Source organism: Sphaeramia orbicularis, chromosome 17 (genome assembly GCF_902148855.1).
Source record: "Sphaeramia orbicularis chromosome 17, fSphaOr1.1, whole genome shotgun sequence".
NCBI classification, from domain to species: Eukaryota; Metazoa; Chordata; class Actinopteri; order Kurtiformes; family Apogonidae; genus Sphaeramia; species Sphaeramia orbicularis.
In genome coordinates, this window is record NC_043973.1 from 55,912,796 (window position 1) to 55,929,359 (window position 16,564).

Below are 16,564 nucleotides of genomic sequence, written 5' to 3' on the forward strand. Positions count from 1 at the left end.
AGTCTCCATCAGTTTCAGTCTGTCAGTCTCCGTCAGTTTCAGTCTGTCAGTTTCAGTCTCTGTCAGTTTTAGTCTTCATCAGTTTCAGTCTGTCAGTTTCAGTGTCCGTCAGTTTCAGCCTCCGTTTCAGCCTCCAACTGTTTCTGCCTCCATCAATTTCAGCCTCCGTCAGATTCAGAGTTCGTCAGTTTCTGCCTCCGTCAGTTTCAGCCTGTCAGTTTCGGCCCCCATCATTTTCAATCTCCGTCCATTTCAGCCTCCGTCAGTTTCAGCCTCCGTTTCAGCCTCCAACAGTTTCCGTCAGTTTCAGTCTCTATCAGTTTCAGCCTCCATCAGTTTCAATCTCCGTCAGCCTCTGTCCTGAGGCTGAGCGGTCCATGTGCTTCCGTCCAGCTGGTCTCAGGTGTTTCTGTTCATGTGCTGCTTCTGTTTCAGTCTCTCGTTTCTATTGGCCACTGTTACTGAGTCTCTCTGAAATCATGACAGACTGATCCTTTAATCAGAGCAGATTCAGCCCACAACCTCATTCTGTCCGAACCAACATCAGACTCCCCCATCTCCCCTTCCTCTTCTTTTGTTTCCTCCATCACCCATCCTCCTCCTCCTCCTCCTCCTCTTCCTCTGCAGTCTCTCAATGACAAGCGTAAAAAGAACCTCTTTTCCCGAAAGTTTCCGTTCTACAAGAGCAAAGAGGCGAGTGAGCAGGAGACCAGCGACGCCGATCGTAAGTATCAGCGCGGCGGTTGGGGGAGGCGGGGTGCTGAGCGGTCTGTCTGAAAGACGATTGGCCGGCGACAGGAGGAGAGGCCGGCTGAGAGATGATGAGGCGGTTACCACGGCAACAGGGCCCGCCTCACAAACGAGTTAACCAAAAAAATAAATTAAAAAAATCCAAACCTCCTAGCAGTCACAGATGAAAACAGCTGATCCAGGATCCTCAGGTCTGATCTGACCTTTGACCCAACATGGCCACCCTACTGCCAGGTTCCCACCTCCGTTGCTCCGCCCTCTCCGTCTGTCGCTGAAACTCAGTAACGTTGTTTCTTGTGGTTGTTTTTCTCCTCGTTGACTCGACTCTGCTGACATCAGGACAACAACGACGACACGCTTTCCAAAGGACACAGTAAGTGCCCCGCCCCCTAACCCCCCAAGCCCCCCCCCGCAGCCTCCAGCAGCCCATTGGACCAGCTCTGAACCAGTTCCACCTGAGGGTTTAGAGTTGATCAGAGTCAGAACTGAGGGATCATCATCACCACGTCTATGGATGGGAATTGAGAAGAAGTTGGTGTTTCTGGTTCCATTATGGATTGATTCAGTTCACTTATCGATTCAGTTCACTTATCGATTCAGGTCACTTATTGATTCAGTTCACTTATCGATTCAGTTCACTGATTGATTCAATTCTCTTACCGGTTCAGTTCACTTATCAATTCAGTTCGCTTATCGATTCAGTTCACTTACAGATTCAGTTCACTGATCGATTCAGTTCACTTATCGATTCAATTCACTTATCGATTCAGTTCACTTACAGATTCTGTTCACTTGCCGATTCAGTTCACTTACAGATTCTGTTCACTTACCGAGTCAGTTCGCTTATCGATTCAGTTCATATATCGTTTCAGTTCACGTACCGATTCAGTTCACTTATCGATTCATTTCACTTATCATTGCATTTCACTTATCAATTCAGTTCATTTATCGATTCAGTTCCCTTATGGATTCGGTTCACTACACTGATTCAGTTCACTTACTGATTCAGTTCACTTATCAATTCAGTTCACTTATCGATTCAATTCGCTTATCGATTCAATTCACTTATTGATTCCCTTTGAATTAGGGACTAAACTATGGTCCCAATGTGTTTGTTGACATGAACCTTGTGCCTGTGATTGAACCAAAGCTCCTCCAGGTTTGTAAAGGTGGAGTTAAAGGAGTGCTCCATCCACCTGCTGCTCCTCTGAGCGTCGTCATGGAGACGATTCATAACCAATAGTAAAGCAGGTTGACATTAACAGTATCCATAGACCCGGGAGGAGTTTAATGTTAGTCTCGGCCCCCTTGGCTAAGCAGCCAATCAGAGGCGTTCCATTGGTTCAGTTTAATTGGATGCTGTGGTTAATGTTTGTACATGTTGGACATATTTAACTGATGTAAAAGGTCCAAGTGTCGACTTTACTGTGAAATAGAACCAGACTTTAGAGGAGACAGAACTGAAACACAGAAATGACCCAATGACGTCGTTAAACGGACTAATGAGTCCACAGAACTGAACTACTGGAACTGGTTCGCCATAAGAACTGGTTCTGATTCCCATCTTCAACCACTTTCATCAACCACTGCTGCTCCTGAATGACTCAGATCTTTTAGTCCAGGTTCAGACACCTGGACCTGATGAGGCTCAGCCTGGGGTTCAGTTCTGAGAAAAACCCAGTATCTGAAGTGTGTGTCTGTGGAACATGTGTCATCCAGTGTTTTCACACATGACCTGAGGTGGCGTTAAAACCTGTGCCTTAGACGCCTCCCCCACCAGGACCAGGATCCAGGTTCAAGGTCCAACTTAAATCCACGTCATAACCACGTCTGTAGATGGTGTCCTCACAGTGGAACCGGGTCAGAGCTGGTTTTCCGGGCCCTGGGTCTCCATGTGGATGATCCACTGTGATCAGTCCACATCCACAGTGTGAATGAAACCAGAGAGGAGTCTGAACAGAGGTGAATGAGGAGGTGCATGAGGAAGTGAATGAAGTGAATGAGGAGGTGAATGAGGAAGTGAATGAGGAGGTGAATGAGGAGGTGAATGAAGTGAATGAGGAGGTGCATGAAGCGAATGAGGAGGTGAATGACGAAGTGAATGAGGAGGTGAATGAGGAGGTGAATGAAGTGAATGAGGAGGTGCATGAAGCGAATGAGGAGGTGAATGACGAAGTGAATGAGGTGAATGAGGAGGTGAATGAAGTGAATGAGGAGGTAAATGAGGAGGTGAATGAAGCGAATGAGGAAGTGAATGAGGAAGTGAATGAGGAGGTGAATGAAGTGAATGAGGAGGTGTATGAAGCGAATGAGGAGGTGAATGAAGCAAATGAGGAGGTGAATGAAGTGAATGAGGAGGTATATGAAGTGAATGAGGAGGTGAATGAAGGGAATGAGGAGGTGCATGAAGCGAATGAGGAGGTGAATGAAGTGATTGAGGAGGTGAATGAAGTGAATGAAGAGATGAATGAGGAGGTGTATGAAGCGAATGAGGAGGTGAATGAAGCAAATGAGGAGGTGAATGAAGTGAACGAGGAGGTGTATGAGGAGGTCAATGAAGTGAACGAGGAGGTGTATGAGGAGATGTATGAAGTGAATGAGGAGGTGTATAAGGAGGTGAATGAAGCGAATGAGGAGGTGCATGAGGACATGAATGGAGCAAATGAGGAGGTGTAGGAGGCAAATGAGGAGGTGAATGAGGAGGTGCATGAAGTGAATGAGGAGGTGTATGAGAACGTGAATAAAGTAAACGAGGAGGTGCATGAAGCAAATGAGGTGAATGAGGAGGTGTATGAGGAGATGAATGAAGCAAATGAGGAGGTGCATGAAGCGAATGATGAGGTGAATGAAGTGAATGAGCAGGTGTATGAAGTGAATGAGGAGGTGAATGAAGCAAATCAGGAGGTGTATGAGGAGGTGAATGAAGTGAATAAGGAGGTGTATGAGGAGGTGAATGAAGTGAATGAGGAGGTAAATGAGGAGGTGAATGAAGCGAATGAGGAAGTGAATGAGGAGGTGAATGAAGTGAATGAGGAGGTGTATGAAGCGAATGAGGAGGTGAATGAAGCAAATGAGGAGGTGAATGAAGTGAATGAGGAGGTATATGAAGTGAATGAGGAGGTGAATGAAGGGAATGAGGAGGTGCATGAAGCGAATGAGGAGGTGAATGAAGTGATTGAGGAGGTGAATGAAGTGAATGAAGAGATGAATGAGGAGGTGTATGAAGCGAATGAGGAGGTGAATGAAGCAAATGAGGAGGTGAATGAAGTGAACGAGGAGGTGTATGAGGAGGTGAATGAAGTGAACGAGGAGGTGTATGAGGAGATGTATGAAGTGAATGAGGAGGTGTATAAGGAGGTGAATGAAGCGAATGAGGAGGTGCATGAGGACATGAATGGAGCAAATGAGGAGGTGTAGGAGGCAAATGAGGAGGTGAATGAGGAGGTGCATGAAGTGAATGAGGAGGTGTATGAGAACGTGAATAAAGTAAACGAGGAGGTGCATGAAGCAAATGAGGTGAATGAGGAGGTGTATGAGGAGATGAATGAAGCAAATGAGGAGGTGCATGAAGTGAATGATGAGGTGAATGAAGTGAATGAGCAGGTGTATGAAGTGAATGAGGAGGTGAATGAAGCAAATCAGGAGGTGTATGAGGAGGTGAATGAAGTGAATAAGGAGGTGTATGAGGAGGTGAATGAAGCAAATGAGGTGCATGAGGAGGTGCATGAAGTGAATGAGGAGGTGAATGAAGCAAATGAGGAGGCGAATGAGGACGTGCATGAAGCAAATGAGGAGGTGAACGAAGTGAATGAGGAGGTGAACAAAGTGAATGAGGAGGTGAACGAAGTGAATGAGGAAGTGAACAAAGTGAATGAGGAAGTGATGTCCTGATAGAGACCGAGGCAAATACACCTTCTACCCCACATCCTCCTCTACTTCTACATGTTCTCCTCCTCCTGCTCCTGCTCCTCCTCCTCATTTCACTGCTGTTCCACCTGCAGGTCATGGACTCCTGGTCTTCACAGGCTCCTTCCTGATCTGATCATTAAAGGGGAAACCCCAGTTCTGTTCCTGTTCTTATGGTTCTGTTAATAGTTTCACAGTCAGATCAGAGTGAACGTAGAACAGACAGAAGAACATCATAGACCTGTAACAGATCCACGGTGGATCAGAGAACCTTCACATGAACATCTCCACTCCGTTGTTAAAGTGTCAGTGAGTTTATTAAACCGTGGTCCCTCCTGGAATCAGAGATAAAGTCCAAACTAAGATGAGTTCAAGGACAGTCAGTAAAAAACAGAATCAGGTCAAACATACCTGTAGTTTGACCCGTTTTAACGGTGAGAACAGAACGTTCAGATAGATTCATGGAACGTACACTTTTTGTCAGTTATTGATTTCTGTCCTGATCACTTTTGCTTTAATATCATCGTATAAACACCATCTGATGTGAATTTGAACTCTTTCGTGTTTTTTAACGGGCTTCCTGTCTGCTCTAAAAGACAACTTGTCTTTCTGCTGCTGTCTGCGGACCAGTCCACCGCTGCCAAGGCAAAGCATTGTGGGAAATCTGACCCCCTGTGTTTGTGTCGTTTTCAGAACATGTGACGTCTAACGCCAGCGATAGTGAGAGTAGCTACCGTAAGTCAGCCGTCGCCATCACCTGACGATTCACAGACACGCTAACGGCGCTAAACGCTAACTCCCCGCTAACACTCGCTGCTGATTGGCTGGTTCTGGCATGAGCTCAGCGGCTCAGTCTGTCCCCGCTGTCGTCCTTGAGCGCCGCCTAACAGGCTGATGCATGACAGGATGGAGTGTGTGTGCGTGCGTGCGTGCATGTGTGTGTGCTTTTTAAAATAACACAGATGGTTGTATCTTTTTGACCTTTAACCTTTGCACACTTCACTTCCCTGGATTAAGATTCAGATGAAGGCTCATTTATGTTCTACATTAAAGACAGACGGAGCAGTCTGTCTGTGGGGCTTCTCCTTCTTCTTCTTCTCCTCCTCCTCTTCCTCCTTCTTCTCCTTTCTTCTTCTTCTCCTTCTCTTTCTCCTTCTTTCGTCTTCTTCTTCGTGGTATTCGTCCAGTATGCCCGCCCTCTGGTGGATTGATTGGCAAATGCTCATTCTAATACATGGACACCATTGGAAACAGATGAACCTGTTAAAGTGAAAATAAATGAGCCTTTAGTTCACATGAAACCATCACATGCACACAGTTCACCCTCAGTCTGTCCCCTTCACTCATAAACCTGGACCTGCTCAGTCCATCTGGACCTGCTCAGTCCACCTCAGACACTCATAAACCTGGACCTGCTCAGTCCACCTCAGACACTCATAAACCTGGACCTGCTCAGTCCACCTCAGACACTCATAAACCTGGACCTGCTCAGTCCACCTCAGACACTCATAAACCTGGACCTGCTCAGTCCACCTCAGACACTCATAAACCTGGACCTGCTCAGTCCACCTCAGACCCTGACTCTGTTTGTTTGTTTGCAGGTGGGCAGGAGGAGTACGTCCTGTCGTATGAACCCGTCATTCAACAGGAAGGTCAGTCTGAAACACACGCATCATCTGTCTGTGATTAGTCGTCTCAGCTGTCAATCATCCTTTAATAAACATCAATGAATGGAACAGAAAGTGATGATAGTCTGTCAAATGGGCGGGGCATGGGTGACAGAAACAGGAAGTGATCGTAGTCTGTCAAATGGGCGGAGCATGGGTGACAGAAACAGGAAGTGGTGGTAGTCTGTCAAATGGGCGGAGCATGGTGACAAACAGGAAGTGATGATAGTCTGTTAAATGGGCGGGGCATGGGTGACAAACAGGAAGTGATGGAGGAGGAGTCCATGTTTTCATCCTGATGTTTTCCTGTCCGATAGTGAGCTACACTCGTCCCGTCATCATCCTCGGCCCCATGAAGGATCGGATCAACGACGACCTGATCTCCGAGTTCCCTGATAAGTTCGGATCCTGCGTCCCACGTAAGACTTCCCGCCTTCACTCAGACTGCGAACTGATGCCTTGACGCTCACACGGGCCAACGGTGTTTTCTCACGTCCCGCTGAAGCCGTAGAAATAACTCAGAGCCGCTTCTTGTTGTCAGATACGACTCGGCCGAAGCGCGACTACGAGGTGGACGGCAGAGATTATCACTTCGTGGTGTCCAGGGAGCAGATGGAGAAGGACATCCAGGACCACAAGTTCATCGAGGCCGGACAGTACAACAACCACCTGTACGGGACCAGTGTCCAGTCGGTCCGAGAGGTGGCCGAGAAGGTATGACCATGACTGACTAGGGCTGACCATGACCATCCATTGACTGACCGACAGACTGACCAACTGACCACTGACCGACAGACCGACCACTGACTGACAGACTGACCACTGACCAACAGACTGACCACTAACAGACCGACTACTGACCAACAGACCAACCACTGACCAACAGAATAACCGATAGACTGACCACCGACCGACAGACTGACCACTGACCGACAGACCGACCATTGACCAACAGACTGACCACTGACTGACCTCTGACTAACAGAATGACCACTAACAATAGACTGACCACTGACCAACAGTGACCACTGACCAACAGACGGACCAGCGTCCACCGTGGTCCTCAGTCCCACCTGTTCCTTGTCGTTCTCAGGGTAAACACTGTATCCTGGACGTTTCTGGAAACGCCATCAAGCGGCTCCAGCTGGCTCAGCTTCATCCCATCGCCATCTTCATCAAACCCAAATCTGTGGAGAACATCATGTGAGTCCGGACGCAAAATCTGACCATGAGTTTTAACAAAACAGTAAAAGCCCGACGGCGACATTCAGATGTTGACCTCCAGGGTTCCGTCGTCATCAGGCTTTACTTGTTTTCTTAGAACCATTTCAGTTTCCGCCTGAACCGGGTCGTACGTACGTGAACTGACACTGTCGCTTTCAGGGAGATGAACAAGCGTCTGACGGAGGAACAGGGCAGGAAAACCTTCGACAGAGCCACCAAACTGGAGCAGGAGTTCACTGAGCATTTCACAGGTGAGACCTGGACCCGGGGTCCGGACCTGGACCAGAGACCAGGACCCGGACCCAGACCTAGTTGAAGAACACACGTATAACAGAGCAAATGCCATTAGAACTGGGGTACTATTACTGGACCTTCATCCTCCACCGTATCAGTTCCTCTTTTTTCACCTTGTTTATCAGTTCCATCACATTTACTGAGCTTTTAAAAAGAGATAAGGAACCTCCGCTGTCTGACATGTTTGTAAGTAGTATATAAGTTTAGCTAAAGTCAGTTAAACAACGAGATCAAACCTGACAATGACTGATTAATATGTACACTGACACCAACTGGACAGGAGGAGAACTACAGGAGGGGTACTACAGGAGGGGTACCACAGATGGGGTACCACAGGAGGGGTACTACAGGAGGGGTACCACAGATGGGGTACCACAGGAGGGGTACTACAGGAGGGGTACCACAAGAGGGGAACCACAGGGGGGGTACTACATGAGGGGTACAGGAGGGGAACTACAGGAGGGGAACTACAGGAGGGGTACCACAGGAGGGGTACTACAGGAGGGGAACTACAGGAGGGGTACCACAGGAGGGGTACAGGAGGGGAACTACAGGAGGGGTACTACAGGTGGACGAACGTGGTGTCATGTGACAGAAGCACCAGTGTTGTATTCAGAGTAGAGGAGAATTGTAGGATCTCCTCTATGTTCTCCTTTTTTCCTCTCTCTGTTCTCCTCTGTGTTCTCCTGTGTTCTCCTCTGTGTTCTCCTCTCTGTTCTCCTCTCTGTTCTCCTCTGTGTTCTCCTCTCTGTTCTCCTCTCTGTTCTCCTGTGTTCTCCTCTGTGTTCTCCTCTGTGTTCTCCTCTCTGTTCTCCTGTGTTCTCCTGTGTGTTCTCCTGTGTTCTCCTCTCTGTTCTCCTCTCTGTTCTCCTGTGTTCTCCTCTGTGTTCTCCTCTGTGTTCTCCTCTGTGTTCTCCTGTGTTCTCCTCTGTGTTCTCCTCTCTGTTCTCCTGTGTTCTCCTCTGTGTTCTCCTCTGTGTTCTCCTCTGTGTTCTCCTGTGTTCTCCTCTGTGTTCTCCTCTATGTTCTCCTCTGTTCTCCTCTGTGTTCTCCTCTGTGTTCTCCTCTCTGTTCTCCTCTGTGTTCTCCTCTGTGTTCTCCTCTCTGTTCTCCTGTGTTCTCCTCTGTGTTCTCCTCTCTGTTCTCCTCTCTGTTCTCCTGTGTTCTCCTCTCTGTTCTCCTCTGTGTTCTCCTCTGTGTTCTCCTCTCTGTTCTCCTCTCTGTTCTCCTCTGTGTTCTCCTCTCTGTTCTCCTGTGTTCTCCTCTGTGTTCTCCTCTCTGTTCTCCTCTCTGTTCTCCTGTGTTCTCCTCTCTGTTCTCCTCTGTGTTCTTCTCGTGTTCTCCTCTGTTTTCTCCTCTGTGTTCTCCTCTCTGTTCTCCTGTGTTCTCCTCTGTGTTCTCCTCTCTGTTCTCCTCTCTGTTCTCCTGTGTTCTCCTCTGTGTTCTCCTCTCTGTTCTCCTCTGTGTTCTCCTCTGTGTTCTCCTCTCTGTTCTCCTCTGTGTTCTCCTCTCTGTTCTCCTGTGTTCTCCTCTCTGTTCTCCTCTGTGTTCTCCTCTGTGTTCTCCTCTGTGTTCTCCTCTCTGTTCTCCTCTGTGTTCTCCTCTGTGTTCTCCTCTCTGTTCTCCTCTCTGTTCTCCTGTGTTCTCCTCTCTGTTCTCCTGTGTTCTCCTCTGTGTTCTCCTCTCTGTTCTCCTCTCTGTTCTCCTCTGTGTTCTCCTCTCTGTTCTCCTGTGTTCTCCTCTCTGTTCTCCTCTGTGTTCTCCTCTGTGTTCTCCTCTGTGTTCTCCTCTCTGTTCTCCTGTGTTCTCCTCTGTGTTCTCCTCTGTGTTCTCCTCTCTGTTCTCCTCTCTGTTTCTCCTGTTTCTCCTCTCTGTTCTCCTGTATTCTCCTGTGTTCTCCTCTGTGTTCTCCTCTCTGTTCTCCTCTGTGTTCTCCTCTGTGTTCTCCTGTGTTCTCCTCTGTGTTCTCCTCTGTGTTCTCCTGTGTTCTCCTCTCTGTTCTCCTCTCTGTTCTCCTGTGTTCTCCTCTGTGTTCTCCTCTCTGTTCTCCTCTCTGTTCTCCTGTGTTCTCCTCTGTGTTCTCCTGTGTTCTCCTCTGTGTTCTCCTCTGTTCTCCTCTGTGTTCTCCTGTGTTCTCCTCTCTGTTCTCCTGTGTTCTCCTCTGTGTTCTCCTCTGTGTTCTCCTCTCTGTTCTCCTGTGTTCTCCTCTCTGTTCTCCTGTGTTCTCCTGTGTTCTCCTCTCTGTTCTCCTCTGTGTTCTCCTCTGTGTTCTCCTCTGTTCTCCTCTCTGTTCTCCTGTGTTCTCCTCTGTGTTCTCCTCTGTTTCTCCTCTCTGTTCTCCTCTCTTCTCCTGTGTTCTCCCTCTGTTCTCCTGTGTTCTCCTGTGTTCTCCTGTGTTCTCTCTCTCTCTCTCTCTCCTCTGTGTTCTCCTCTGTGTTCTCCTGTGTTCTCCTCTGTGTTCTCCTCTGTGTTCTCCTGTGTTCTCCTCTCTGTTCTCCTCTCTGTTCTCCTGTGTTCTCCTCTGTGTTCTCCTCTGTGTTCTCCTCTGTGTTCTCCTCTGTGTTCTCCTCTGTGTTCTCCTGTGTTCTCCTCTCTGTTCTCCTCTCTGTTCTCCTCTCTGTTCTCCTGTGTTCTCCTCTGTGTTCTCCTCTGTGTTCTTCTCTCTGTTCTCCTGTGTTCTCCTCTCTGTTCTCCTCTGTGTTCTCCTCTGTGTTCTCCTCTCTGTTCTCCTGTGTTCTCCTCTCTGTTCTCCTCTGTGTTCTCCTCTCTGTTCTCCTGTGTTCTCCTCTCTGTTCTCCTCTGTGTTCTCCTCTCTGTTCTCCTCTCTGTTCTCCTGTGTTCTCCTCTCTGTTCTCCTGTGTTCTCCTCTGTGTTCTCCTCTCTGTTCTCCTCTCTGTTCTCCTGTGTTCTCCTCTCTGTTCTCCTGTGTTCTCCTGTGTTCTCCTCTCTGTTCTCCTCTCTGTTCTCCTGTGTTCTCCTCTGTGTTCTCCTGTGTTCTCCTCTGTGTTCTCCTCTCTGTTCTCCTGTGTTCTCCTCTCTGTTCTCCTGTGTTCTCCTCTCTGTTCTCCTCTGTGTTCTCCTCTGTGTTTTCCTCTCTGTTCTCCTCTCTGTTCTCCTGTGTTCTCCTCTCTGTTCTCCTGTGTTCTCCTCTGTGTTCTCCTCTGTGTTCTCCTCTCTGTTCTCCTGTGTTCTCCTCTCTGTTCTCCTCTGTGTTCTCCTGTGTTCTCCTCTGTGTTCTCCTCTCTGTTCTCCTCTCTGTTCTCCTGTGTTCTCCTCTGTGTTCTCCTCTCTGTTCTCCTCTCTGTTCTCCTGTGTTCTCCTCTGTGTTCTCCTCTCTGTTCTCCTCTGTTCTCCTGTGTTCTCCTCTGTGTTCTCCTCTCTGTTCTCCTCTCTGTTCTCCTGTGTTCTCCTCTGTGTTCTCCTCTCTGTTCTCCTGTGTTCTCCTCTCTGTTCTCCTGTGTTCTCCTCTGTGTTCTCCTCTATGTTCTCCTCTGTTCTCCTCTCTGTTCTCCTCTGTGTTCTCCTCTCTGTTCTCCTCTCTGTTCTCCTCTGTGTTCTCCTCTGTTTCTCCTCTCTGTTCTCCTGTGTTCTCCTCTGTGTTCTCCTCTCTGTTCTCCTCTCTGTTCTCCTGTGTTCTCCTCTCTGTTCTCCTCTGTGTTCTCCTCTGTGTTCTCCTCTCTGTTCTCCTCTGTGTTCTCCTCTGTGTTCTCCTCTGTGTTCTCCTCTCTGTTCTCCTGTGTTCTCCTCTCTGTTCTCCTCTCTGTTCTCCTCTCTGTTCTCCTCTGTGTTCTTCTCGTGTTCTCCTCTGTTTTCTCCTCTGTGTTCTCCTCTCTGTTCTCCTGTGTTCTCCTGTGTTCTCCTCTCTGTTCTCCTCTCTGTTCTCCTGTGTTCTCCTCTGTGTTCTCCTCTCTGTTCTCCTCTCTGTTCTCCTCTGTGTTCTCCTCTGTTCTCCTCTCTGTTCTCCTCTGTGTTCTCCTCTCTGTTCTCCTGTGTTTTCCTCTGTGTTCTCCTCTGTGTTCTCCTCTGTGTTCTCCTCTCTGTTCTCCTGTGTTCTCCTCTGTGTTCTCCTCTGTGTTCTCCTCTCTGTTCTCCTCTCTGTTCTCCTGTGTTCTCCTCTCTGTTCTCCTGTGTTCTCCTGTGTTCTCCTCTGTGTTCTCCTCTCTGTTCTCCTCTGTGTTCTCCTCTGTGTTCTCCTGTGTTCTCCTCTGTGTTCTCCTCTGTGTTCTCCTCTCTGTTCTCCTCTCTGTTCTCCTGTGTTCTCCTCTGTGTTCTCCTCTGTGTTCTCCTCTCTGTTCTCCTGTGTTCTCCTCTCTGTTCTCCTGTGTTCTCCTCTGTGTTCTCCTCTGTGTTCTTCTCTCTGTTCTCCTGTGTTCTCCTCTCTGTTCTCCTCTGTGTTCTCCTCTGTGTTCTCCTCTCTGTTCTCCTGTGTTCTCCTCTCTGTTCTCCTCTGTGTTCTCCTCTCTGTTCTCCTGTGTTCTCCTCTCTGTTCTCCTCTGTGTTCTCCTCTGTGTTCTCCTGTGTTCTCCTCTCTGTTCTCCTCTCTGTTCTCCTGTGTTCTCCTCTGTGTTCTCCTCTGTGTTCTCCTCTCTGTTCTCCTGTGTTCTCCTCTCTGTTCTCCTCTCTGTTCTCCTCTCTGTTCTCCTGTGTTCTCCTCTGTGTTCTCCTCTGTGTTCTTCTCTCTGTTCTCCTGTGTCTCCTCTGTTCTCTCTGTGTTCTCTGTTTTCTCCTCTCTGTTCTCCTTGTGTTCTCCTCTCTGTTCTCCTCTGTGTCTCTCTCTGTTCTCCTGTGTTCTCCTCTCTGTTCTCCTCTGTGTTCTCCTCTCTGTCCCTCTCTGTTCTCCTGTGTTCTCCTCTCGTTCTCCTGTGTTCTCCTCTGTGTTCTCCTCTGTTCTCCCTCTGTTCTCCTGTGTTCTCCTCTGTTCTCCTGTGTTCTCCTGTGTTCTCCTCTCTGTTCTCCTCTCTGTTCTCCTGTGTTCTCCTCTGTGTTCTCCTGTGTTCTCCTCTGTGTTCTCCTCTCTGTTGTCCTGTGTTCTCCTCTCTGTTCTCCTGTGTTCTCCTCTCTGTTCTCCTCTGTGTTCTCCTCTGTGTTTTTCCTCTCGTTCTCCTCTCTGTTCTCCTGTTTTCTCCTCTCTGTTCTCCTGTGTTCTCTCTGTGTTCTCCTCTGTGTTCTCCTCTCGTTCTCCTCTCTGTTCTCCTGTGTTTCCTCTCTGTCTCCTGTGTTCTCCTGTGTTCTCCTCTCTTTCTCCTCTCTGTTCTCCTGTGTTCTCCTCTGTGTTCTCCTCTCTGTTCTCCTCTCTGTTCTCCTCTCTGTTCTCCTGTGTTCTCCTCTCTGTTCTCCTCTGTTCTCCTCTCTGTTCTCCTCTGTGTTCTCCTCTCTGTTCTCCTCCTCTGTTCTCCTGTGTTCTCCTCTGTGTTCTCCTCTCTGTTCTCCTGTGTTCTCCTCTCTGTTCTCCTGTTCTCCTCTGTTTCTCCCTGTGTTCTCCTCTCTGTTCTCCTCTCTGTCTCCTGTGTTCTCCTCTCTGTTCTCCTGGTTCCCTCTGGTTCTCCTCTGTTGTTCTCCTCTCTGTTCTCCTCTCTGTTCTTCCTGTGTTCTCCTCTGTGTTCTCCTCTGTGTTCTCCTGTGTTCCCTCTGTGTTCCCTCTCTGTTCTCCTGTGTTCTCCTCTGTTTCTCCTCTATGTTCTCCTCTGTCTCCTCTGTGTTCTCCCTCTGTGTTCTCCTCTCTGTTCTCCTCTCTGTTCTCCTCTGTGTTCTCCTCTGTGTTCTCCTCTCTGTTCTCCTGTGTTCTCCTCTGTGTTCTCCTCTCTGTTCTCCTGTGTTCTCCTCTGTGTTCTCCTCTGTGTTCTCCTCTGTGTTCTCCTCTCTGTTCTCCTGTGTTCTCCTGTGTTCTCCTCTGTGTTCTCCTCTCTGTTCTCCTGTTTCTCCCTCTGTTCTCCTCTGTGTTCTCCTCTGTGTTATCCTCTCTGTTCTCCTGTGTTCCCTGTGTGTCTCCTCTCTCTGTTCTCCTGTGTTCTCCTGTGTTCTCCTCTGTTCTCCTCCTGTTCTCCTGTGTTCTCCTCTCTGTTCTCCTGTGTTCTCCTCTGTGTTCTCCTCTGTGTTCTCCTCTCTGTTCTCCTCTCTGTTCTCCTGTGTTCTCCTCTGTGTTCTCCTCTCTGTTCTCCTCTCTGTTCTCCTGTGTTCTCCTCTGTGTTCTCCTCTCTGTTCTCCTCTCTGTTCTCCTGTGTTCTCCTCTGTGTTCTCCTCTCTGTTCTCCTGTGTTCTCCTCTCTGTTCTCCTGTGTTCTCCTCTGTGTTCTCCTCTGTGTTCTCCTCTCTGTTCTCCTGTGTTCTCCTCTCTGTTCTCCTGTGTTCTCCTCTCTGTTCTCCTGTGTTCTCCTCTCTGTTCTCCTCTGTGTTCTCCTCTCTGTTCTCCTCTCTGTTCTCCTGTGTTCTCCTCTGTGTTCTCCTCTCTGTTCTCCTCTCTGTTCTCCTGTGTTCTCCTCTGTGTTCTCCCTCTGTTCTCCTCTCTGTTCTCCTGTGTTCTCCTCTGTGTTCTCCTCTCTGTTCTCCTGTGTTCTCCTCTCTGTTCTCCTGTGTTCTCCTCTCTGTTCTCCTGTGTTCTCCTCTGTGTTCTCCTCTGTGTTCTCCTCTCTGTTCTCCTCTCTGTTCTCCTGTGTTCTCCTCTCTGTTCTCCTGTGTTGACCATGTTCTCTTCATGTTCTCCTGTTTTGCAGCCATCGTGCAGGGCGACACCCTGGAGGAGATCTACGACCAGGTGAAGCAGATCATCGAGGAACAGTCGGGTCCGTTCATCTGGGTCCAGTCCAAGGAGAAGTTATGAAGCCACTCCTCCTTTCACGGCCCCGCCCCCCTGACCTCCGACCTCTGATTAACCCCGCGCCGGCTGAACAGAGTGATTGTTGTTCTTTTTAGTTGTGGTTCTTTCGGCCCGGTCGGGGCTCGGCCGTCGGGTTCTACCGGAGACCAGCAGAGTTAAAGCACACGGAACGGTACCGACGCCGCTTCAGGACAAGAAACGTACGAAGAAGCGCTTTGTCTTTAGTTCTTTTGTTTGTTTGTTTGTGGGTTTTTCCTCCTTTTCTTTGGTCTCCATGGTGACGTGTTGGACAGACAGACGGTTTCAGTCTCAGGCAGCGTCCTTCAGTTCAGGTGAAGACGGAGACTCAAAAAGCCCGACTTTGCACGTCGGAGCTTGAACAGCATGTCTGTCAACCCCGTCGGTTTCCCATCAGCCCCTGCTCCTCCTCGTCTCCACGTGTTTTGTTTCTTTTGGGTTTTTTATACATTTCAGTGGATTCGTGTTAAGTTCGGTCGGATTTTTTTGCCACGGGACGTTTGTTCGGGCGCTGTGCGGTTCATGTTCCGCCACCGGAGGGTGCCGCACGCCCCAAAAAAACGCCCGTCGAACCACATGAAACCGACCCGCGATGACTGATTTATTCGTATTCTGCACACGATGTTTTTAGATCAACTCCGATTTCACCACCGGACGTTTTTAACTTTTTACTCGGACACGTGAACGACATTTCACTGTAAAAGACGTCATCACTCAAATGGAAAATCGATCCGAGCTGCATCCGTTAAACCGTTTCCACTCGAAGCAGCGTCGACGGCGCCTTTTAATGAAAGCAAAACGCAGAAATGAGGAAAATATTTGAACATTAAGACAGTTCGTACCGAAAAGGACCACGTTTTCAATACTTAAATACTAAATGTTTAATTCTAACTCGTAAATGACAAAGGAAATTTTCTTCAATTTGACAAATTTCTAAAACGTTATGACAGCGACTTGTGAAAAACTATGACACGAAAAGTCATAGGATCAAAAAAGACAAACGAGCTCATGGGTAATTAACAGTGAATTCGACTCCTGACAAAAACCGGACTGGATTCAACGGACTGGACTCGGACCCGTCACGGTTCCATCCGGTCGTCGTCGGTTTCATCCTTGTCCCGCCGCGTCCTCAGTGTCTTAACATGAACACGTGTCGCTTTGTGTTTGTGAAGCCGAGCCGCCGCCGCCTCCTGGCGTCCACACGCGTGACGACGATGCAAACGTGCAGGCGTTTATTGTACAATGAGATTTTGAGACAGATATTTAACCCTGGGTAAACTGCCTATTTTGTTATAATAAAGTCTATATTGAACTTTACTTAAGCACTACTACTACGGGAATTATTTTCTTTGCATTGCTAATCATATATGAATAGAAAAGTATAAAGATATTTGAATATGAATATATATTTTTTCTTTTTCTTCGATCACCACCTCCTCTGTCTTTTAATTTTCTTTTTTAAGCATAAATAAAAATTAACAAGAAACCAGAAAACGCTGCGGACCTTTTCTTTTTGTGGTGATGGTTGTCTGAAGGAAACAGGTTGAAGGCAGATTTAATTATTTATTTATTTACCACTTTTACAGTTGATCAGATGTCATTAGACTTAAATACAGTTTAACGTGTCATCATGTGAAAACAATGACGAGGAAACGGTCGACGCTACAGTAACAAAAGACACTGAACTCCAAAACCACGTTGAATCCTCAAGGTTGGGTTCAAAGAGACGTCGAAGCAACTGAAGGAGGCGCCGTTGAGCTGAAAAACCCACAACCACCTGCACCAAAGTACCCCAGGGGTAAAAATGCATTAAAGAAGTCATCATGTACTGAAGCCAAAATAAATAAATAGAATTAATGCAGAAATATCAAACACAATAAATACATTCATAT

At 48.1% G+C, this 16,564-nt stretch overlaps 1 protein-coding gene across 13 annotated transcripts in view; it reads left to right on the plus strand.

The window, feature by feature from the left end:
• LOC115437504 (discs large homolog 1-like protein) overlaps nt 1–16,168 on the plus strand; it is a 76,371-nt gene extending 60,203 nt beyond the window's left edge. For 4 of the 13 annotated variants that reach the window (XM_030160711.1, XM_030160712.1, XM_030160713.1 and 1 more), the window contains 8 exons: nt 628–724; nt 5,350–5,391; nt 6,258–6,308; nt 6,641–6,742; nt 6,865–7,037; nt 7,417–7,526; nt 7,707–7,798; nt 14,551–16,168. In XM_030160711.1, the coding sequence (XP_030016571.1) occupies nt 628–724; nt 5,350–5,391; nt 6,258–6,308; nt 6,641–6,742; nt 6,865–7,037; nt 7,417–7,526; nt 7,707–7,798; nt 14,551–14,657 (774 nt within the window). In that variant the 3' untranslated portion in view covers nt 14,658–16,168. Of the gene's footprint in view, nt 1–627; nt 725–1,089; nt 1,124–5,349; nt 5,392–6,257; nt 6,309–6,640; nt 6,743–6,864; nt 7,038–7,416; nt 7,527–7,706; nt 7,799–14,550 lie in introns of all 13 variants that reach the window. The other 9 variants (XM_030160721.1, XM_030160724.1, XM_030160723.1 and 6 more) reach the window with 7 other exon arrangements.
• Nucleotides 16,169–16,564: the final 396 nt, after the last annotated feature.